Below are 23,677 nucleotides of genomic sequence, written 5' to 3'. Positions count from 1 at the left end.
GAGGAGTGGTGCTTCAGAGGAAGGAGGCAGAGGCCACCCAGCCGGTCAGCACCACGACCGCGCCAGACACTGTGCAGGCGCAGGCCAAGGCCAGGCCGAGGAGCCTCGGGAGCGGGAGCCCCGGGCGACCTCGACCGCAGCCCCTCCGGCTGGCAGCCTCCCGGGAGCGGGAAAGGCCGCGGCGGGGAACAGCTGCGGAGGCGGCAAGCGGGGGAGAGACCGCGCCGGGCGGCCGGGGCCGGGTGCTGATTCTCCCCGCGGCCGCTGGGCCCGCCCGGAGGCGCCAGGCCCCGTCCGGCCGCCAACCGCTGCCCGCGGCGCGGCCCGGCGCTCCGCCCGCCGCCCCCCGCCCACCCAATGGCGCCCCTCGCCGCCCGGCAGACGCCGTCACCCCGTGGCGCGCGGCCGCCGGTTGGCTCAGGAGCCGGGAATCGTCACATGGGCAGAGATCAGCCCAGCGCGCGGGGGGGCGTGGCGGCCGCGGCTGCCCGGAGCCCGGCGGAGGGCGAGCGGCGTTGGGGCCGGAGCCGGGGCCATGCTGAGCCTGATGGCGGTCGGCGAGTCCCTGCTGGAGCGGGAGGCTGTCGGCAGCCCGCTCTCCCTGGTGCTGGCCGCCTCCGCCTTCGCGCTCAGCCTCGGCTACCTCTTCCAGCTGGGCTACCGGCGCCACGGCGGCTCCGACCAGAGGGTAGGCGCTGGGGGACGCGCGGTGCCCTCCGCGGGGCCGGGGAGAGGCGATGGGGCCGGGGCGAGGGCGAGGGGAGCCGGGCGGCCGCCCTGCGGGGAGCAGCGGTGCGGGGGAAGGAAGCAGCGGTGCATCTTTCCTGGGGAGCGCAAAGACGTGGGCGGTGAAATCCCAGAGTGCGGGAGCAGGCGCCGGCCTTCCCCGCAGCCCCCCGCCGGGGGCGGGCTGTGGCGGGAGCCTGGCGTTGGCCCGTCCCTCGGCCCGGCTGGCCGGTACCGCCCGGGGCGGAGGCGCTCGGGCTCTGTGGAGGCCGAGGCCGTGCCCGGTGCCGTTCCGTCAGTGCCGCGGCGTGTGCGTGAAACCCGCTGCTAAACTGAGGTTGATGCTACCGGGGGGACCCTTTAACAGATCGTCAGTGCTCTTTCGCTCCTGACTGCTCGCTTTCCGATTGCAGTGTCTTTTTGATTTTGCTTTCAGAGGCAGGTTAGAAGGAGTCTTCGTTATATTCGTTTTATTTTAACCTCTGCTACTTTTCAGTCTTGCTCACTGTTAGTCTATTGAAAAAAATCAGTTGTCTGGAGTTGGCTTTTTTCACAGAACATTTACAAAGCCTCCTCTGTATTTAGTTTTTATATAAATGAGCATGATTTTATTATTCTTGGAAGAAAATTCAATATTTACTTTTCTCTTTCTTCGTCAGAAATACCCACCTTATATTTCCTCGAACATCCCTTTCCTTGGACATGCGATTGCATTTGGAAAAAGTCCCATTGAATTTTTGGAAAATGCTTATGACAAGGTATGTTTTCCCACATCAGCATATACTAAAATATTTTAGTGTGTCTATGAAATTATCTTATTTGGAACCAGCATATACTAAAATATTTTTGCATATATATTAAATTCTCTATCTGGAACATGTTTAAAATGAATTCATTCTCATTTACCACCTGGAGTATGGAAAGGAGCATGCAGAGTAGGCTCTGGTCTCTTCAGTTCTCTTTATGTACATAATTGTTAGAGCAATAGTGTTTTGTGAGGTATCTCTTGTGTTTCAGGTTTAAGAAATACATCTGTGTATTTGGGTAATGCTCATAGCTGAATCACACGTTAAGTAAAAAACATTTCAATGACATTATTTCTTGCCTGAATTGGGAACCTTTAATCTCACTCTTTACTAATCTGTGACCAGGCTGGAATGTAGCAGACCACCTGTATAGGCAATTTGATGAATTTTAAGGCCCTGTCCAATGTTAAAAGGGCTGGTGTATACAACCCCAGTAGGTTTTATAATATAACAGCCCAAAAGGAATGGACTAAGGCAGTAGAGCCTTAATTCCAATGAAATAAAATTTAATTATGTGTTTCGCATTGTCTAAAATATAGGCTTAAATCTTAGCTTGATTAGCTTAGAGAAAACCGAATTTAATATGTGAAGATCTGGTGGAGATGACCTTTAAACTTTACTTTTTCATATTTGCTCATAATTACTTACATGGAACTCCAAAGGCAGAATTTTTTGAGACAGTGTTTGTAGATTACTAGAGTCTGTAAGTGCTGTAACCTCCCTGTTAGTTTTTGTAGTGTAGTTGATCTTTTATTTACATCTTAAAAACTAAATGGTTTTAAAATGTGCAAGATCATGTGTGTTCACTGTGATGTTAAATTTAAATTAAATTTAAACATGGTTTAAAATATTTATATCTTTGTTAAATCTCTAGACACTTCTTCGGAGAGTAAGTGATTTATGGAAACCTGTGCCTAAAGAGATACAGATGTAATGATTTGTGTTGTTCTTATTTAAAATAAACTGATTTCTTTTTCTCTCTCTTAGTATGGCCCTGTGTTTAGTTTCACTATGGTTGGCAAGACATTCACATACTTGCTGGGTAGTGATGCTGCTGCTCTCCTCTTCAATAGTAAAAATGAAGATTTGAATGCAGAGGATGTATACTCTCGGTTAACTACACCAGTTTTTGGCAAGGGAGTTGCTTACGATGTCCCTAATATGGTATGTATTTTAAATAGAAGATGAGTAGAAAAGTAGCATAATTTAAATTCTGAGTAGGCAGCTCTGAGCTCTTGGCTCTGTATGACGGGATTATGTGTTCATACGCAATTCTGGCATATTGCAGGCAAGTTGTCTCAGTTGGATAATCAAGACCAAACATATTTAGGTTGCTTTATTTACCACCTGGCCATTCATCACTCTGGATGCTATTTTTTGTTCTTGAAACCATCTAATCCCACCCTAGAGGAAAAACTAATAAGTGAGTCTCTTTTTCCTTCGCATATAGCATGCCACTGACTGCAGTTTACTTTTCCCTTACTAGCAACTTTAGATCTTTCTTCTGAGAGAGCTTAAGAGATAATTTCTCATTTATGCCATGCCAAATCTAGATACAGGAGTATTAATTTGCCAGTTTGCACCACAACGTTTGTCTTGTTCGGACAAAAATCAGTCTGTATGTATTTGCAGAGTGCAGTCTGCATGGATCGGGAAGCATGGTGGCTGGGTCTTGTGGCATTGTTTCAGAGATAAGCCTTGGCTTCTTTCTTGTTTGTGCATGTTATCTGGCATGGCAAACTCCTAAACTGCGGAAGCCAACTTTTCTGTGGACAGACTTGCTCCACTGGGATTCTGTATTCAGTGTGTGTTGACATCAGCAGCCTGTTGTACCACAGGGTAGTCTGGTGGCAGGAACAGCATTGTGATATACTTTGTTGTTTTTTTTTTTTTATTTTCAGCTTTGGCTTAGTTTTGTTTGTATAGGTGCCAATCATTTGACTGTAATAGTTTCTGCAGCCATCAAGACCTTTCCTCCTTAGCATGCCTCTTCATTCTCCCCTGCTGAAGGTACTTGCAGTGATTGTTGCCCTCTTAATTATGGGGCTTAGGGGCAGTAATCCCTAGTCTCTTTTCCTGCATACCAGCATTTTGCACTGACCCACAACGCATGTATGTTGTTCTTACCCCATTCTTTTGGGAATCTCGTATACCACTGACTACCAACAACTTGGCACTTTGTAAATAAGTGAAGGAGAAGTTAGTTGTCCTCTGCTTTGTCAGGAAGTCTTGAATTATGGACAGTGTCACAAAATTTGGGAGGAGGATTGTTTGGTTGGTGGGGTTTTTTTTGCACTTGATGGATTTGTGCAACAGGCTCTACTAAAACGTTTCTCTCCATCTTTCTTATAAGCCCTGTTTAAGTACTGAAAGGCTGCAATAAGGTCTCCCTGGAGCCTTCTCTTCTCCAGGCTGAACAACCTCAACACTTTCAGCCTGTCCTCATAGGAGAGGTGCTCAAGCCCTGTGATCATCTTCGTGGCCCTTGTTTGGACTCACTCCAACAAGTCCATGTCCTTCTTATGTTGGGGGTTCCAGAGCTGGACGGGGTACTGCAGGTGGGGTCTCATGAGAGTGGAATAGAGCAGGAGAATCACCTCCCTTGACCTGCTGGCTGTGCTTCTTTTGGTGCAGCCCAGGATGCAGTTGGCTTTCTGGGCTGCGAGCTCACATTGCCAGCTCATGTCCAGCTTTTCATCCACCAGTACCCCCAAGTCCTTCTCCACAGGGCTGCTCTGAATCCCTCCTGCGTCTCTCAGCCTGTATTGGTATTAGGAATTGCCCTGACCCATGTGCAGGACCTTGCACCTGGTTTAACTGAACCTCATGAGGTTCGCATGGGCCCATTTCTTGAGCTTGTCCAGGACTCTCTGAACGGCATCCTGTCCCTCAACTGTGTTGACCGCACTGCTGAACTTGGTATCATCTGCGAACTTGCTGAAGGTGCACTCGATCCCACTATCTACGTCACTGAAGAAGATATTAAACAGTACTAGTCCTAACACGGACACCTGAGGGACCCCACTTGTCACCGATCTCCATCTGAACACTGAGCCATTGACCTCTGGATATGATCATCCAATCAATTCCTCATCCACTGAACAGTCCACCCATCAAATCCATATCTCTCCAATTTAGAGAGAAGGGTGTTGTAAGGTACCATGTCGAAGACCTTACAGGAGTCCAGATAGACGACATCCATACCATCTACTGGGAAGGCATTTAGAGAGCCATTCAAACTTTCGTTGGCGTTCTGCCATTGATGGATCATCCAGAACTTTATTTTGAGGCCCCGTTCTCTTTTTTTCAGGCTGCTAACTCTCTCTCTTCAGTCTGGCAGTGACTTTCAGTCATGTGTTTAGAAGAACCATTCCTTACTCTTTAAAAGGAAGAAGTTAATTATTTACCAGTAATTCTGGTAATTTTTGTTAAAATACATAGTCTATATATCTATATATTACTCTCCTCACTCCAAGCGCCTTGCAAATGGCTTTGCGTTGAGAGGAGCTGAAGTGGCAGAGAATGTGTTCGCTCCTGTGTGCCATTCCTGTCTCCATCAAGCCGGAGATGGAGATGTGCTAGCATGTAGCGAGGGAAAATGTACTTGTCTCTCTGCTCTGTGGCATGTCTACGCTCTGACAGACGGCTGCAGTCCCCACTGCATTCTGAAAACAGAAGTTTCTAGGAAGTAACCTTTTCTTTCTTATGCCTTTTGTTTTGTTAATAGCTTTATAGTACGAGCAGAGCCCTTGGTGGGAAGACAACTTTTTGGTGTGTTGCTCATTGTATAGTGCAGATCTATTGGGCAGGTGCCCTAATTCATGATTAGGGCTTAAAATTAATTGAGTAATTTTATGAGTATGTGTCTTGTCAATCCATTGAATGGTTCTCATCTAATAATGGGCTTTTTACCAGTAGGTTTGTTAGCTATGAGTCTATATAAAGAAAAAGAGGAAGAGGTGAGAAGGATTTGAAGCTCACCATTTTCCTAGGAAGCAGTTTGCTTCCTGGGCAGTGATATCAGAGGGCTTTGTAAAAGCAAGGTGCATGAGAGAAGACAGATGCTCTGGGGGAGAGAAAGTAAGGGGAGAGAAAGTAACAAGGAATACAGACCGAATCCAGACTTTGCAAGGTGAGGTCTGATTATATTTGTGATTATGTATGTACATTGTGTTTCATATTTCAATCTTGAATGCTTCTTGTATCTTCAAGGGGTAAAGTTTAACAAAGTTACTAAAATTATTTTCTGTTTTGGTACTGTAAAGGAGGGAATCGTAGCTCCCTTGAGTTACTTGGATGTTACTAAACTTTTGCTTGAAAAACAAGGAAGGTGAAAACCAGAATATTATTATTTAAATTTGAGTATCTGTTGTACCCTACAATCCTAATCATAATTGCTTTTTACTTTTGTATGTTTTTATAGTACAAATTATAATAAGTTGTTAATTACCTTAATAGGATGGTTCTTTTACTGATTGCTTTTTCTGTCTTGATTACTCTAGGTCTTTTTGGAACAGAAGAAGATGCTCAAAACTGGGCTAAATATTGCCCAGTTTAAACAGCATGTATCTGTGATTGAAGAAGAAACAAAGGAGTATTTCAAAGCATGGGGAGAGAGTGGAGAAAAAAGTAAGCGAGATGCCTTTTTCTTCATATTTTCTGTGGAGGAATTAAGGCCAATGCAGTATATTTTTGTAAATGATTTACTGCAATATTAAAGAAATTTAAAATGACATAGGTAAAAGTGCACTAAACATGAGAAGAAACGTGCAAAGTACAGATTTTGCTTAATAAAATTTAAGGCTATTGGAGAATAAAGCTGCTCAGAAAATCATTGACAGGAGTGAAGGACTACCTTACTTTTGCTCTCTTAGTCAGCTTATAGAGAGTGTACCGCCTGCCTGGCTGAATCACACTTGTTCTGCATGGTATGAGTCAGCTCAGCGTAAACACTTCTTAGTCCCTAGGAAAAGATACTGCTCTGACTTCGCAGAGCCTATGTCAGAGATCTTAGCTCAGGGGTTTTCTACACTGAAGAACTGCATCCTTGAAGCTGGTGTGACTAGGTTAGTGATCGAAGGGGAATTCTTCCTTTATTTCCCACCTGTCTTTCCCAACTAGCCTGCTAGGCATAGCCCATCACTGTTGTGGCATAATAGTCAGAAATATTATTTATTTAAGCATATATATTTATATTTAAGTAAATATTATTTACATATTATAAAATACTCATATATTTTAATATATTTATTGTTTATTTTATAAGGCTATAATATTATATATAATATAGTTAACAATGTAATAAGATAATTTTATATTTACATGTCTCAGTATTATTATTTAAAAATAATTCAGTAAGCAGCAAAACTAATTGGTTTCCCATGAATTTTAATTTCAAGGTTAAGTTTTTATATTACTTCTTTTATAATTATTAAGGATTGAGCTTGGGCTGCATGGCTTACTTTGGAAGGATTACTAGCTCTCCTAGAAAAATTTCTGGAAAGAAATACCTTAGGAAAAAGTTGTTGAAATCAGCAGTGTAATTAAAAAGTTGCTTGAAGAGACCTGATAGACACAGAGAAATTAGATGCTTCATTCTCCTAATGAAACAATCTAAATCTCCATTTAAAATATTTAAAACAGATCTGTGACCAGTTACTTATTTTTCCTCTTCTACAAAATAAAAATCAATAATAACTTGTCAAGTACAACATCTCACCTGAAATGCATCTTCAGTAACATTTTTCAAATCTTTCCTCAGACCTGTTTGAAGCCCTTTCAGAACTTATCATTTTGACAGCAAGTCATTGCTTACACGGGAAAGAAATAAGAAGCTTACTGAATGAGAAGGTGGCTCAGCTGTATGCTGATTTGGATGGAGGTTTTACTCATGCTGCCTGGCTTCTGCCAGGTTGGCTGCCTCTGCCTAGCTTCAGGTACCAGAAATAACAGATGAAGCAATAATCTTTGTTATTTGGGCTATTTTGTCTTTGTTATTTGGGGATTTTTTCCCCCTCTGTTTCTTCTTTGTAAGCTATTTTATGTGTCCTAAAAAATCCTCATAAGCATTTTATGTTTTGCTTTGTATAAAGTTCCTAACAGCAGTGTTTTGAATCGCAGACGTCGAGATCGAGCACACAGAGAAATAAAGAATATTTTCTACAAGGTTATCCAGAAACGTCGAAAGTCTGAGGAAAAGGAGGATGACATGCTCCAAACTCTACTTGATGCTTCATACAAGTAAGCCAAGAGTTTGAAGATTTGTCATTTATAGATATTTTACTTTAGCTTTGAGCTCTTCAATTAAACCTATTTACCAAAAAATAAGAAGTATTCTCTCTTGTTCTGAATTGGTTTTGTTGCTAGCAATTGGTGCCAGCTGTATTATTAGAAACACCTTAAAAAACTTCAATTATAAATGCTTAGGTAGACTTCTGAGACTTTAAACAGTGGTCATCGGGTTGCTTCCTTTCTCTGGGCTGGCGGTTTGGTAATGATTTTCTTTAAGGCTCTTAGAGTCTCTCTGCCTCTGTTCTCCCTGTACCCTATCCCGAGATCTTTAGCTGCTCCGTTTAGAATAGGCAGCAAAAGAAGGAGGAGAAAGAAGTCCATTAGAAGAATTTGTGAATATTACTGTAACTGGAAACCTGATCAAATGAAGTTCTAACATAACACCGTTCAACCTAGAGATGGCCATCCGCTGACAGATGATGAAGTTGCCGGAATGCTTATTGGCTTGCTCCTGGCGGGGCAGCACACATCCTCCACCACCAGTGCCTGGCTTGGCTTCTTCATAGCCAGAGACAAATCAATCCAGGAACAGTGCTATGCGGAACAAAAAGCAGTTTGTGGGGATGACTTGCCACCATTAACTTATGACCAGGTTTGTACGTTACATAATTCCTGCCGGTTATTTTTATAATTCTAGATGCGCATTTAAAAACAAACAAATGCAAAATACAGTCCTATGCTTTGTGTTAGAATCATAATCTGGCACAGTCACTCTATGATAACACTGTTTGCCAATGTCCTCCATCTCCTCCTCTTCAAGTACATTTTCAGCTTGCTACTTTTTTAAAAATCAGTTTTGATCAACAAAATTAACAGTTCCTACAATTTCTATTTAAGAAATGATAGTTTTGTAGAGGAATAAGACTGTCATGTTCCCACTGAGGAAAGGGATGCAGTGTGACCTTGTTCTTTAATTAGGCATCAAAAAAACACTCATGAGACAGATTAGTAAGAAACTAGTCATATTTGATTGCACTGGTCAGGGATTTTTTTCTTCCTAATTGAATCAAATGGGAAAAAAAAAAGAAATTATCAGGGTAGCTAATAAAGTACTTGTAAACATGAGCTGCTAACTCTTTGACCTTTTTTAAAAATTTGTTTTTAAATGATATACCATTTTGTTTGTGTTGGATAAACTTGGCTGTATTTTGATATATCATTTTCTCTGGGTTTTCAGCTCAAGGATCTCAGTTTGCTGGATCGCTGTCTAAGAGAAACTTTAAGGCTTAGACCTCCTATAATGACCATTATGAGAATGGCCAAAACTCCCCAGGTGAGTACAGTAGTTGGAGGTAACTTCACTTCAGTAGAACAGGGCTGGAAAGGGCCAGGTGAGGGGCGGGGGTGTCCCAGTTGGCAGAAGGAAAAACTCAAGTGAGAAGTGTTTGCTGGTAGCGATGAAAGCTGATGGCAGCCTGGGTTGTATCAGTGGGACTGTAGCCGTTGCTGACTGAGGAAAGCAATTAATACCTTGAACTTGGTATTTGTTACCTTCCTCTGGAACTAATTCTGTTGAGTTTCAGATCCCTCTGGCCCCCAGCAGTCAAGATGCTGATGAAGAGAAGCAAGCAGAGGGCCACCAAGATGCTAGGGGATTGTCCTGTGAGGAGAGGCTGAGGAAACAGTGTTTGTTCAGCCTGGAGAAGGGAAGCCTCTGAGGGGACATAGTGACAGCCACGTGCAGTCTCATTCAGCAAAATCGACGCTTTCTTCTAGAGATCAGTTGAGCCTAGTTTGGTGCTAGCATTTAAAGACATTTTTTCTTTGCCAGGTATTTTTAATAGCTATCTTTGAGAAATCTGTCTTGCACTTAGTACAATACAGGCTAGGTAAATCTGAAAGAAAACTTGCTGTTTGTACAAGTAAGATAGAAAGTCAAACAATTTTTTAAACAAATATCCCTACAATGACAAATGCTTTCAATAAATTTTAAGTTCATTCTTTTTTGAAAAAAACTCTTTTGTAAAATTACCAGCCTTGTTAAAGCAGCTGAAGGGTTCCTGCAACTACTTGAACTGCGTGCCCTGTACAGGTAAAACAATAAAGTATTAGGCTGCAGTAATTTTAAACAAGCTTAGCCAAAACCTCTTTTGAAATTCAAGCCTCAGGATACAGCATTTCAGGTAACATTTTAAAAAGAAAAATGGAGAAATTTTGTGATGTGTCTTGTCTCGTCTCTTGTAGACTGTTGCTGGATATAATATTCCCCCTGGCCATCAGGTCTGTGTATCTCCCACTGTTAACCACAGACTCAGGGACTCCTGGAAAGATGCTCTAGACTTCAAGCCTGAGCGGTATCTCCAAGATAATGCAGCAGCTGGAGAGAAATTTGCATATATTCCATTTGGCGCTGGTGAGTAAGAAAAGGCAGCACCTTCCCGAGTGCTGAAGAGGCTCACACTGGTCAGCTCGTACAGCACCTCCCCATGCTGCAGCATCTCAGGATGTGTTTTTTCTTTCTATTGCTGCCTCAAAGTTTTCTTATGGTGAGGTGCTGTTAAAAGAATGAAGCTTTGCATTCAGAATAGCAATCAGAACAAATCTTTAGGTTAGCACATGTGATATTGGACTGAAGTCTTTTCAAGGCAAGGTAAAAACCAGGTAATACAAAGTCCATTTAAGGTAGAACAAAAATCTGCTTAGAGAGTCACAACTGCTGAAACAGTGCTAGGGTTATAGTTAGTTGTTATCTTTTCTCAGTGTTGTAAACGCTTCTTTGGTGACACACAAGTTAACCCTTTCTGGTGAGGATAGGGCAACACAATCTCATTCAACTTCCTTGGTCTGCTTTATGCAGTGACAGCATATAAAAACCAGACTCTGATGGAGTTACATAATGGTGCATGTGCAGCATCAGAACCTCACGTTATTTAGCAAGGAAAGAAGAAGTTGCTGTCTGCATAAAAGTTCTAAAGTTAGCTTGTTGTCGAAGATGGTTTAATAACTTGAGTACTCTAACTGCTTTTTCTGGCTTTCCTCCTAGGCCGTCATCGCTGCATTGGAGAAAACTTTGCTTACGTTCAGATTAAGACTATTTGGTCTACTTTGCTGCGTTTGTATGAATTTGATCTCATCAATGACTATTTTCCGACTATAAATTATAAAACAATGATACACACACCTAATAACCCCATTATCAGATATAAGAGGAGGTCACAATAAATTTTGGAGCTAAAACCTTACTTATTTGTGTAAACTAACAGACTTTTGAATGAAATTGTGACAAAATGAGTGGTAAGTGGAAACTGTTGCATCTACTGTTCGGAAAGCAACAATAATCTACCAAATGCAGTGTCTTTGCATCCATTTTGTCTGCCCACACCATTTAATGCTGTTGTCTGTAATTGCTTGTTCTACAAATTTCTTACTGCAGTTTAAAAGAAAGTGTCTTTTCTATTGGTGTAACACGTTTAAGGTGCATGCCCACTCTTAAGGTGAAGAAATATGTCATTTCTATAACCAGAACTCTCTGCTCTTGAAAAATAATTGAAGATTACTTTTCCCTGGATATCAAGGGGTAAGACCGCGTTCCTTACCTCTGTATCCAATTATGGGGGGGATGTACGTGGTGGTGCCGCCCTACCTTTAATATTTGTGATTCTGTTCCAAGCAGATTAGGTATGGTCTTGGCTGATTCCTGGAAGTGCCCACACACTTCTTTGTAAAAATGTTACTGTACAGCTGAGTAGTAGGCAGACTACAAAATGCTCAGAGAGAAATCTTTTCTGAGAATAAGCGATTTAAATGTCTAACTTGAAGAAGCTGTAAAGTGCTTAGGTTCAGAAAGCAACAAATAATTTTCTAAAAATTTCTGAAAGCAGTGATCTCTGAAAGCTTGATGTAAGTGTGAAAGTAACAATACGATGATACAAACAACATTAATTTTGTAAATAACATGTTTGTGGATAAAATGGTCACAAATAAAGTAAAATAGCTGAATGTTTTCCCCTTTTGACTCATGCAGGATTGTTAAGTGGTGTTTGGTTCAAGAGTGGTGATGACAAATGGTAATAAGCTCTGGCTTACAGTAACTTTGAATTAAAGTTATAAACAAACCTCTTGTGGAAGTTTTCTGTTCCCAACCCTGTCAATTCTGAAAAGCAGTTATAAGTAAAGTGGTAATAAACTTTATTTCTTGTAAGTATTAAGTAAGTTGGTCATGCAAAGAGCTCCCTCACTTCATCAGTGCTCACTGTAGCAAGGGCTTTGCCTTGTCTTTCCTGTTCTGTACTTGGGTGTAACTGTTATAAAACCTTGTGTTTGTATCAGTCATAGCAACTGAGGGAGTGCAGAATCTTCCCTTCCAGGCCTGTAAGATGTGACCAGGGTCCTCAGAAACCAAGCTTGTACCTGTCCTCTCTTTTGGAATCTGTAAAAAGTAGAAGGGGCAGCCACCACGAGTAGGAGGAGTGCAGTGTGAATAAGGAGGTGGTTCTTGAACACAGTTAAAAGCATGAAGTCCTCTTTATTTCAGTACTTTGACAAAATACCCATAAAATTCAAAACTTCTACCATTACAAAAATAGGTCTCTACAATGATATTCTGTCTGCACTGCCAGTAGCAAATAGTACGAGGGTCATGTAACTTCAGTAGCCTTGCCAGAAAAAAGTGCAAGTAAATTTAGCTGAATGTAGCTCAATTTCATTATTACACAAGTTTCATCTTCGCACCCTTTTGATAAATACACACTTCATAAGTTAATCATTTAAATTAGCATTCCACAAATATACATGTAATTTAATGGTGGGGTGGTTTGGTTTTTTTTTTTGTTTGGGTTTTTGTTTTTTGGTTTTTTTTTAGTTTTGGTTTGGATTTTTTTTCCCCATGAACACAAAGTGCCTATATACACCAATCCCAGGCTGTGTGGGTGTGCCAGGATGGAACTGTATACAATCGTATAGCTGTGTTCATATTGGTCCCACAATATACACGTTATACAAAAGCACAGAAAGAGCAGAGATTTATAGAAGGCAATCCATGAACATCACTACCAGTGATGGAGATGTTGAAAGGGTATTATCTTCTCATACCAGCGTGCAACTGAGTGTAGGAAGTAGAACCTGTAAAAGGAAGAAAGATTTTCATCAAGATTACTTGGAATAAGTAGAGGAGGATTCACCACTGACATTTTCTTTAGATGAGTAAGTGTGAGAAATTTCACATAGGAAATTTTTTAAGAACAAAACTTCCTCAAATGATGGCTTTTATGCTGAAGTAAGACTAACACAGTAACTGCAAAACTCAAGTTTGATACATTACATCCCATTGGTCTGACAATTTTCTTAATGCATTCCTTTTGCAGCACAAAAATTACCATCGTCTATGGGAGAAAAAGGCTGTAACTTCTGTAATCAAAGTGGTAGGAAAAGAAATTTCCCTTGTACTCCTAGTCCTCAATCTTTTTTTTCCAGAGCTTAAAATCTTAGTAAGATGCCAACTGAATCCTTGCTGCACACTCATTAGAGATCAGGGAAAGTTAAAAGTGTTACCAATAAACTCAAAACTCTAATTAAAGTACACTTAAATGTCTCCCTTCAAAGAATTGAACCATTTTATTTTTAATGAGCTTTTTGCTCCAGCTCAGAATAGCCTCTCGTTTAAGGCTGAAAACTCCTATAATCAAAAGTGTTTGTTAGGTATCTCAGAGTACCAGCACACTTTCTAACTTGGCACCGTGCCTTGTGCTACCCAGGAGCCACGGGGAGGCCTGCCTGAGCCCTCACCTGACTGCACGCTGCCAAGTCGCCTTTGTAGTGCCTCCAGCCGATTGATGTAATCTGTTAAAGCTCTTTCAGGATCATAGTTTTGCAGTTGAGAACAGGCAAAAGAGACTGGGTTTAACTCGGCATGCATACTGTGGAACCTAGCGGCAGAGGAACACAGATGTTTTTAAAAAGTGAAATTTCAAATAAAACAAAAGTATCAGCAGACACGGCAAAATACTGTAAGTGGGGACACCTTACTGACTGCATGTCCCTTAACTTACCCTTGCGGTAGCCAGCGCATCATACCTGTTTAACCTTCTTGCCACTGGCTGCCCAAGCCATCATACTGCCTCCCCCACAGAAACCACTTTTCTCAGTTGCCTTTTCTTTCTACTGCATCTGATTTGTTGCTGCATTTCTTTGGGACAAAAGCTGACCAGCAAACTCCTACTGAGACTGCAGCAGAAGCTGTCATAGATTCATATTTGCTTTTCTATTAAGAAGCTTGCGTGAACAAGGATGCAACCATCTTTACACGATTCTGTCTCTCTTCATTACTTTCTACAAGTAAAAGCCAAAAGTGGCTGAAACAGATTAAACATTTTTTCCATGTAAAAAGTTATGGTTGCCACAAACTAAGACTTGCAAATGCTGAGGTGGTTTATATAAAGATAAAGATTGAAAACAGCAAGAATCTGATATTCAGTAAAGCTCAGAGCCCACAACTCTGTATGAAGTCATCAAAGGCTGATGGCACCCCATAAAACCTTGCCTTTGGCGAAGAATACCTGGTTTCACTGGCATCTGGTTCACTGATACCTCGAGTATCACAGCTTAGTATAGCCAACCAAAAGAGTTTAATAAGAACAAGCAGCAGACCTACCAAGCAGCTTCCACCTATGCTGTGGCCATGAGGCTACGGTCACTCCTCCCAGCCCACAGTAACCAGATGACTCTCCCCAGCCTCGGCAAACAGCTCTGTTTTTCCCTGGCCCTGCTTTTTCCTTCCTTTGGCTGAGGGCCCACACTCTGCTGCCAACCAGAAAGGTGGACATGCAGTGGTGGTTTGCTTGGTCGCAAAGTCTAGACTCTACAGAGGCAGGTAAACATAGCTCCATCCAGTGGATCTAGACCAGTTCTACCGCATCCACCTCTGGTGCCTCCAACATAAGAAGGACATCGACCTGTTGGAGTGAGTCCAGAGTGGGGCCACGAAGATGATCAGAGGGCTGGAGCACCTCTCCTATGAGGACAGGCTGAGAGAGTTGGGGCTGTTCAGCCTGGAGAAGAGAAGGCTCCAGGGAGACCTTATAGCGGTCTTCCAGTACCTCATGGGGGCTTACAGGCAGGGAGAAACTCTTCAGCAAGGCCTGTTATGATAGGAGAAGGGTAATGGTTTTAAAACAGGAGGAGGTAGATTTAGAGTAGATATAAGGAAGAAATTTTTTACGCTGAGGATGGTAGAACACTGGAACAGGTTGCCCAGAGAGGTGGTGGAGGCCCCATCCCTGGAAACGTTCAAGGCCAGGCTGGATGAGGCTCTGAGCAACCTGATCTAGTCGGGATGTCCCTGCTCCTTGCCGGGGTTTGGACTAGATGACCCTTAAAAGTCCCTTGCAACCCAAACTACTCTATGATTCTAACACGACACAAATCAGACTGGAGAAATCTGCAGGCTTTGGCCTCGATCAGGCAATGAGTAAATATAACACTGAAGGCCTGAGATGTCATTTGTTATGTATCCTTACAAAGAAAGTAAAAAAATCTCACGGCACCAAAGATTACAAACCTTACCAGTACACAATGATGCATTCATTTAGTTAAGCAGTGTTCTGACAGAGAATAACAACCTAAAACAAAACGTACTTATGCTGAAAGTTTACAGGAGATCTAGGAAACTCCATGTCTGACCTGGATCTATAGGAATGCCTTTGTTCTCCATAAAGATCCATGCCACCAGAGAACGAATCATGCCGTAATTCATTACCTAGAAATAGAAGAAGCAGTATCTTGAACACTAAAAAAAAAGTAACACCTTTTACACTTTACTGGGAATCTGAAATGCAAGTTTTTGTTTGCATATCACAAAAATGGTATTTAACAAATGTAGACCACTTTCAGACTGCTTCAGAGAAAACCAGAGGTGAAATCCTGGCCTCCGTGGTGTTAATGAGAAAACTCTCATGGACTGAGCAGGACAGAGTTTTAATGCAGAACTAAACAGGCAGGAATTAATAAAAAAGCTTCTGGTTCTCCTTAGGCTTCTACCAAAAAGCAAACCAGATTTCCCAAACTGTAAGCTATAATAAAAGAATGACAGGCTTTTATTCTAAGGAAAAGGCCAGGGAGGGCTGGTCAGTAGGCTCTGTCACCACTGTGGCATCCTGTAGTTGCTATGATTCCTCTGTCCAACCCTGTTCTCTGCATCCCCTTCTCAGAGATGGGGGTGCAGGTCTCTTAAGAGAAACCTAATGACACAGCTAAAATTGTTTTTACAAACACATTCCATAGGCAAAGTTGCCATATTTTTTTTTAAATCTCACCCACAATCGAGCAAATTAAGATTGAAGAAGCAGCAAAAAGATTACTGTCTGTGCTGAGCATGGAAACTCTCAGAAACCTGAGAAATAGGTTAATGCAAGCAATTCTAGCAAAAGGAAGGGGGAACGGTACCCCATTCATTTCACATGTGGAAAATGCAAATTAAAGACCATCCTCATTAAGCAGTGGTGTGACTTGCAAATACCTTTTTTTTTCTGTCATTAGTGGACCACAATTTACCTGTGTTCTGGCTAAAGACATCCCTATTGATACTCAGTATACCAGAACCCGTAACTCTGTGCCATCGACGAACCAGGAACTTCATTCTGCATTTCAAATTAAAAAAACAAACAAACAAACAAAAAAAACTTCAGGATAAATGAAATAGTCTGCTAAAAATAACTTGCTTGTTGTATTCTAGAAGATATAAGAATTTATTGAACATCAATCAAAATCAATGGTCGGGTGTCTAAAACGTGAAGAACAAGTAGAAAACATCCTTATACACATCCCTAAGATAAACATCTTTTGTCCAAACCTGCTTTAAGCTTCACCTCCGCAATTCCAGTGATTCCAGAGGTGCTGCATGGACACCAAATGCCTCAAGCACCTAAGCTTGGGCATCAGCATTTTAAATTCATACTAAACATACTTTTTGCCCTGGTGAATCCCCAAAATTGTAACTGCAGAGCGCTATGAGTAAAAGCCTTACTTACAACAGGTATATGAATAGTTCAGTCAATTTATGTTACACACAAGGCTCAGACTAACAGCAAGCAGAAGTGCTTGGGTGTTCAAACCTTTGTGAAGAAGGTTTGCTAGCAACATGGCAGTACCACACAGTAGTGACCTTCACTTGTTCTTCCCCATCTATTCCTACTTATCCTCAGTTTGAGACTTAAATTCTTGTGAATTCAAAGGACTTTCAGATGGATAAAACTGGTTCATAAATTTGTATTACTCTTACATGTAAAAATTTAACCTTTAAAGGAAATTAAATTGCATACCCTAGAATTGCTAGGTTTTTTTTTCTAATATTATGACTTTATCCAGTACATTCCATCTTTGATTAACAAATACAGAGCCATTTTCAACTACAATCAGACTGCTTATTCCTAGTACAGATTTTACCTATGCTCTGCTCAACTTTTCACCCTACACAGTATCTATTATATCCATGACTACCAAAAATGTTTAATTTAAACAGGATGGAACTTGAGAAGTCCTAGATTCCACTAGAGAGCAAGAAAAGTATATGAACCATACAGTCATATCTGTTCGAGATCCAGCTTCCTCCAGTTTACCTTGAAATTGCGATGGACACTCTGACAGCAGAGCGAAATCTTGTAAAACCCTTTGAATGATGCGTGATGATTTCAAGGTCCGTGTAGGAAGGCTGTCCACCCATTCGTGCAATGAGGGCCAGCGTGGCTTCTTCACACTCCTGGAATCCACCCAGTAACAGCAGCAAATATTTTTTCTGATATATGAGAGCTTTCCGAAAGCTCTCTGCTCGTAGGTATTTGCCATAAATTCTCTACAAGAAGAAGAAAAAAGGCCACATAAGCTCCAAGAATCATTACAGTTCTACAACTTCTGACAACATTACTCCTACAGCATTTCTGTGATTACGTGTTTCTTGCTGTGGAGAAGGCTGCTCACACTTGTTGAATGTAGCTTCATAACCTAAGGATCACCTGAGCACACTCAAAAAGACAACACAGATGCTTACATATCATTCTTGGGGAGAAAAAAACTAAGAGTCAGGTATCTGAGGATGAAAATTTTAAAACTGAATTAATACGTGTTTACTTACAATAAGCAGAGCGAACACAACGAAAAATAGCCCAAATCAAAATTTAAAAAGCAGCAGTAGTTAATGTGTGGGCAACAAAGTCTTCCTACCCTTAAAACAGCATTTTCAGAATCTGATCCCAGTTCTCTGAGGAAAGCTTCACTCCTGAGCTCTGCTCTCAGCTTGGAGAGTTCTGCATCAGCTTGTTTCAAAGATTTCTGCAGTGACAGCTTCTCTCTGTTCCAAATTTCCTTCTCAGAGGCAACAAAAGTATCAATATTAACTCCAACATCCGACGAGTGCCTAGAAGACTGAAGATGAAAGAAACTAAATTTGAACCACAGTTTGGAAAAGCTTGAGCTGTGTCATTCTAGTCATTGGTTTGGTGGAGAGATCATAAAATTACTGAGAGAAAAAGTACTCACTGATTGGATTTGAGGCTGCTCTTACATCCTAAATTCACTGCCTGAGGTGTTAGGAGCCTGATCAATGCTCTAGAAAAATAGAGTTTCTCAAAAAAAAAAAAAAAATCCTCCTCATTGGATCATACTAGCTTCACGATCTTGAAGCTATCTGGATCTATTTGCTACTCATCACAGTGACGAGATACAGATCAAAAAGAGAAGGTCATGGAATTTAGAAAAGAGCAGTTAACAAAAAAAAAGCTGGGTAAAATCACAAAGTTTGCAGTAAACAGAGTGAGTCAAGATATCTTGACAACAGGATGAGAATAAGCACACCCATTTACACTGAAAACATACGTAATCTCCAGAAGGTTGTCTGTGCTGGTATCTTCTCAGTTCTTCCTCCAGTTTCATAACAGCATTCCTCAAATTATTCTTTTCTTCACTCAGTCTGCTGACAAAGCCCGTCAGCTCAGCATTTTGTCTCAGCAGCCTCTCAGTCAATGAGCTAGATGGAGTCCCCGGTGGTAGCACTAGCTTCAGCTAGAAGAAAGAAAGAAAATCGAATACAACTTGCATTAGAATCAAGTTACCAACTTGAAAATAACCGGCTTGCAGTGAAAAACTTTTGTATATAGTGACAATCACTTCATAATAACTTATATAAGGAAAACATAAGTGTACATGTAAACTACAGATTAATGTGAACTTCTCTTCTATGCTTATCCTGTATATCACAGAAGAATATTGTCACACAAGCTCAATCGTACCAGCTATAACAACGTGCAAAGCTTTTCTACTACGTTTAGATTTATCTAACTTAGAGGAAAAGAAAAGCCACAGAGCTTTTTTTCAATTAATCTAGAAAACACTTGCTTAAAACGCAGGTAAGGACTTAGCCAAGCTAAGTTAAAACCAAATATTGCTGAAGTTTTTGTAACAAATTACCTTATCTCCTCCTTTACACAGGGGCACACTACTCAATCTTCTACTGCTTTTCCTTTGGTAAATACAGGGTAGTTTAAGTAAATGTGTTTATCAACACAATATAGTAAATATTAAGTGTTAATTTTCCCATCAGGAACTACTGAGCAAAGTTTCCTCAGTTACAGAACTACTGCTGAAAGGAAAATACATTTTCTTAAAGAAAAAGCCATGAAATTAAAAAATTTAAAATTAAACTGGAAAAGTTTTAATTCGAAAGTTGAAAATTCGCTTTCAAGCTAATTAAAATTGAAAAATAATAGGAAAGGGGTTTTCACACTTCACCAATTCCAAATCAGCACACTCACTGGAGCAAATTTTCCTCTATAAGGTACAGACCTGGCTAAGTACAGACATAAGAGCTCCCTGTTGGTTTCCGCCCCAATCTCATGTTCCGAACTCTCTCACCAAAGTTACAACATCACACTCTCACCTCTTCCAGATAGGACAATCCGGGCAGTTTTTGCAGCTCTGAAATAACTTCTTCAATAGCATTTTGTATTGCAATGAAGTCTTGATCATCTGCTGTTTCAAACTGTAATCTGAAACAAAAGCGACGGTTTCAACAGCAGGTATAGGCTGACACCACGAGCCAGGCTGGCAGGACTTTCCATTGATCCATACACACTGGGACTTCAGCGTAGTTACTGGAGACATGGCAACATTTTCAAGACTGCTCAGTGACTCCAAATTAAATTGGCTCAATCTTATAAAGAATTCGCATAAAACAGTTTCCTCTGATTTTGAGAAAAGGATATTCTACAGGAAACCTGGTCTGCTTCCCACAAATTTGTTAAATCTGTGTGAGCAAAATCTCAGGGTATTTTCAAGATATAATGCATTCTGTTTTGCTCAAATATTTCAGAATAAATGCTTAATATTAAATAGTCATCACAGCAAAATAAAAACAGATTCAAATCTCCCATGAACCTGGTACCATGCTATTTTTTTTCCCTAAGGGATAGTAACTCAATAAAATAAGAATCACTTGACTATAAAAATATTTGTTTCTTCTGGAGGGAGCAAGGGAGGTGATCCATAGCGATAATCTCTATATTAATCCCCTTATACAGTGAATTACTTAATTACAAAATTGGTTAAAAATGATCTTCCACATACAGCATACCCAAATAAACTTTATCACTTTGCAGAGAAAAAAGACAATTTTGTTATAACATATAAAGGATCGTATTGAACGATTGAAGATTTAGAGCAATACTTGATAATCTGTGATCCCATCTTACATCAGCACATCTCAAGTAACGGCATATACTATAAAACTAGAACAACTTCAAAATCAGTTAGGCCTACAATCTGTGAATTATGATTAAACCCCAACATGCTAGCTTGCTGGTTGCTGTTAACAGAACCAAGCGGCTGAACACTGGCCTAACCTGCTAGCAGCTTTCCGAGCCAACTGCCTCAGCTTTGGAGATGCGTTTTGCAGCTTTTGTCTGACATTTTCCAGAATTTCAGTAGCAGCAGAAAGATCTCCTCCTCCTGTCAGTGTGGGATAAGTAGATTCATTCGCCTCAGCTCCTTCCATTTTTTGCTGGAGAACCCAATTTCTTGTTCTCTCATTGGGTGTATCCCAGGTAGTCTGTATACAAACAGGTATTTTTTTATATATATATATATATAAAGCATGTGGTACAGTGCTTTAAAACGAAAACATTTGATTTTGAAATGCACTCAGAAATCGAAGAACATAAACAATTCTGACAGAGAAAGGAGTACAGTGTGACTACACTACTGTTGTGGTGTACCACTACACTATTACTTGTGAATGGTATAGTGTGATGCCTTTCTTCACTAAGATCTAGCAATCAGTCCTCAGTCACAGGCACCCATGCCACCAATGCTGCCACAGGTGAAGCAATCCACCGAACACATGCTCCTCACCCTCACTAACAGCCCTCCAATACCAGTCATGGAAGAACTGCTAGGCCTCCCAAGGAAACCTGAGCCTACAGTTGTGCCTTTGGATACGTGACCACGGTGTGGTACCAATGAGAAAAAAAGCAGAGTGTTGCCAGTGTCGCAGGAAACAGCAGGAGATTCATTATCTGAAACTCCAAGCAGATCCTGGAAAGCAGATCACGCTGTCTGGGGAAAAAGCCCCAACAGCCACTGCCAACCTGATCCAAAGGAAGACTCTTCCTTGACCACAGTGTCAGGCAGTTACTGCTGAGCAGAAGAGCAAGGTGCACAAACTGAGCGTGGCAGGAAGGCTGGTGCTATCACGGTTATCAATACACTCCACATCCTGCCTCCAGCTGCGGGTAGTTCAAATGCTTCAGAAGATTAAAAACAGTAGCCAAATTAGATTAAGAAAAAAATTTCCTTCCTGGCTCCACAGACAGACAGTTGCCAAAAAGCAAGTAATAATGGCAGGATGGGTAAAAACATGGTCAGCAAAGAGGCAAGTCTCCTGTCAGCCCTCTATGGGACTATTTATAAATCACCCACTCAGCAACACTTACCTCTTACAAGGATGTTTCTAAAGAGTTTTAAAAATAATTTTAAAATAATTTTAAAACTTTCCAAACCTTTTATGAGAGAGAAAAATCTACAAGCAACAGTGGTTCCATTTTTCATTAATCTAAAAATTAGGCTAAATTCTGAAATTAATTTTTTACCTTGATTTCTTCCTTCTATTTTGTTTGCTAACAGATACACATTCATGCGTATGCTTGTTTGGTTACTTACTCATTTAATTATTGAAGCTGTTGCAAAATCACTTTTAAATGTCTCAAAGACCACTTGCAGTTTATGAACTAAAGGTTAAGAGCACTGACCTGGAGCATGCCTGAGTAGGAATAGCTCATTCCTGTGACTGGGTGCAGGGAATACTCTTCTCCTATACTGAAGCACAAAGTGCATGTATACATTCAGATGCACTTCTCCTGCTCACGCTCCTCCTTACACATCTCTACAGCTTCATTCTCAGAGGATGCATGTGAATAGTTTTATGTAGCAAAACTGGAATGCTTTCCCTTTCTCTTCCTCTGGCGCCTGTATTCTGTAATCTGTAGGCTATTTTACAGATTGAGTAAAGGCACAGTGACACACCATGCTAATTGAACAAAAGAATTACAAGACTAAATTGCACGGTTCAGTATTATGCACTGCTCTCAGTCCTACTGTACCTCATTTGCGTTGTGGCTTGGTGTCCTTTCGGCTTCCTTTCTTCCTTCATTCTCCTGCTCTTTTTTCTGAAGTTCTTGGACTATTTCCTGCAACTTCTTTGTTTCATTCCCTAATTTATGAACTTCTTTCTTCTTTTCTCCAAGTTGCCACTGAAGGTCTTCTACTTTGGACTCCAGTTCATGGAGTTTCTTCTGTGCTATTACATTAGCATCTTGTTCTGCTTGTAATGCTTTCCTCTGGATCTGACTTTCTTTTTCCATTTGTTGTCTCACCTGCACAGATTCCAGTTTATACTTCTCCATCTCACTTACTAACTCCACTATACGGTCATGCTTTTCATCCATTTGTTTCTGCAGCTCTTTAAGTAATTCCTCAGATGGATTAGATGTTCCAGCTTGCTCCTTATCTTCAGCACTTTGAAGCTGAGCACATAGCTCTTTTTCTCTTTCTAGGGCACTGCTTATTTCAAGAGTTCGAACCTTCTCTGATTCAAGGAGCACCTGCAACTCAGAATTCCGGCCTCGTTCACGTGACAGCTGGGCAGCACTGAGTGATTCTTGGGATTCAATTTTCTGTTGCAGATTAGTTGACAGCTGTTTCTCTTGCTCCAGAAGTCTAGTTAACTGTAAATTCTTTTGTTTTTGATCTTCAAGTGAAAATTTTAAATCCTTCCATAAGAAAACAGAAGAAAATAATTGATTAAAGCCATTTGTGTATACTTTCCATTATCTCCTACAAATTGCAAATATGCTACCTCTACACGCATTGCTTTTAACAGGTTTTACTATTCATAATTGATGTGACAATACTCTGAATGCTGCAGTCACATCTGATATTAAAATATATTACTGGTGTCTTTATTCTAAAATTAGATCATCTGATAAAAGAAGAACATTTGTAACATACACTTTTTAATGAGATACACACACCTGTAGTTCTGAAGTTGAAGATAACTATCTGCTTTAAACTTTCTAAAACTGCAACAGTGATTTTGCAAGTTAAGATTTCAAGATGTAAATACATCTATGCTGTTAAACTGATTGGGTTTTTGGTTTTTTTTCTTAATACTTGTAAGTAGGACACCTGCTCTCTCCCTCACTGTATCGGATACTGCAGAGGTACCAAGGAAACTAGTAATGCATTTTCTCCTAAAGTAAACTCCCTAGTTTGGTTTTCCTGAGGTGAAACTGCTGACTTTTAAAATGCAGACAAACAATATGACTCCTTAAACAATATTCTTAAATACTATCTTTCAGGAGTTAGGTTGTGGTGAG

General features: G+C 40.8%; 2 protein-coding genes across 8 annotated transcripts in view; one reads left to right on the top strand and one right to left on the bottom strand.

Moving 5' to 3' along the window:
- The first annotated feature begins 489 nt into the window (after positions 1 to 489).
- Positions 490 to 11,762, top strand: CYP51A1 (cytochrome P450 family 51 subfamily A member 1). Its single transcript, XM_086742292.1, has 10 exons — positions 490 to 688; positions 1,386 to 1,484; positions 2,520 to 2,696; positions 6,035 to 6,161; positions 7,294 to 7,468; positions 7,653 to 7,772; positions 8,220 to 8,415; positions 9,001 to 9,096; positions 10,008 to 10,176; positions 10,807 to 11,762. Exons 1-10 carry the CDS (start codon positions 536 to 538, stop codon positions 10,983 to 10,985), a joined length of 1,491 nt encoding a protein of 496 aa, XP_086598418.1. The 5' UTR covers positions 490 to 535; the 3' UTR covers positions 10,986 to 11,762.
- Positions 11,763 to 12,268: 506 nt separating this feature from the next.
- AKAP9 (A-kinase anchoring protein 9) overlaps positions 12,269 to 23,677 on the bottom strand; it is a 118,075-nt gene continuing 106,666 nt past the window's right edge. For 6 of the 7 annotated variants that reach the window (XM_086742284.1, XM_086742288.1, XM_086742285.1 and 3 more), the window contains 10 exons: positions 22,403 to 23,071; positions 20,648 to 20,853; positions 19,687 to 19,795; positions 18,627 to 18,812; positions 17,976 to 18,176; positions 17,375 to 17,607; positions 16,311 to 16,396; positions 15,396 to 15,516; positions 13,548 to 13,687; positions 12,269 to 12,884 (listed from right to left, as the gene is read on the bottom strand). In XM_086742284.1, coding sequence (XP_086598410.1) covers positions 12,841 to 12,884; positions 13,548 to 13,687; positions 15,396 to 15,516; positions 16,311 to 16,396; positions 17,375 to 17,607; positions 17,976 to 18,176; positions 18,627 to 18,812; positions 19,687 to 19,795; positions 20,648 to 20,853; positions 22,403 to 23,071 — 1,995 coding nt within the window. In that variant the 3' untranslated portion in view covers positions 12,269 to 12,840. The remainder of the gene's footprint in view (positions 12,885 to 13,547; positions 13,688 to 15,395; positions 15,517 to 16,310; positions 16,397 to 17,374; positions 17,608 to 17,975; positions 18,177 to 18,626; positions 18,813 to 19,686; positions 19,796 to 20,647; positions 20,854 to 22,402; positions 23,072 to 23,677) is intronic. The other variant, XM_086742286.1, reaches the window with a different exon arrangement.

The sequence above is a fragment of the Chlamydotis macqueenii genome, chromosome 2 (genome assembly GCF_036417535.1).
Source record: "Chlamydotis macqueenii isolate bChlMac1 chromosome 2, bChlMac1.mat, whole genome shotgun sequence".
Classification (NCBI taxonomy): Eukaryota; Metazoa; Chordata; class Aves; order Otidiformes; family Otididae; genus Chlamydotis; species Chlamydotis macqueenii.
This window is presented reverse-complemented; position numbering and strand designations above follow the sequence as displayed.

What these genes read in the sequence shown, in the direction of transcription:
- CYP51A1 (XM_086742292.1), top strand. Translation starts at nt 536, where the DNA reads ATGCTGAGCCTGATGGCGGTCGGCGAGTCCCTGCTGGAGCGGGAGGCT. An exon ending in CTTACGATGTCCCTAATATG is followed by an intron (nt 2,697 to 6,034) that starts GTATGTATTTTA and finishes TGATTACTCTAG; the next exon opens with GTCTTTTTGGAACAGAAGAA. An exon ending in GGGAGAGAGTGGAGAAAAAA is followed by an intron (nt 6,162 to 7,293) that starts GTAAGCGAGATG and finishes ATCTTTCCTCAG; the next exon opens with ACCTGTTTGAAGCCCTTTCA.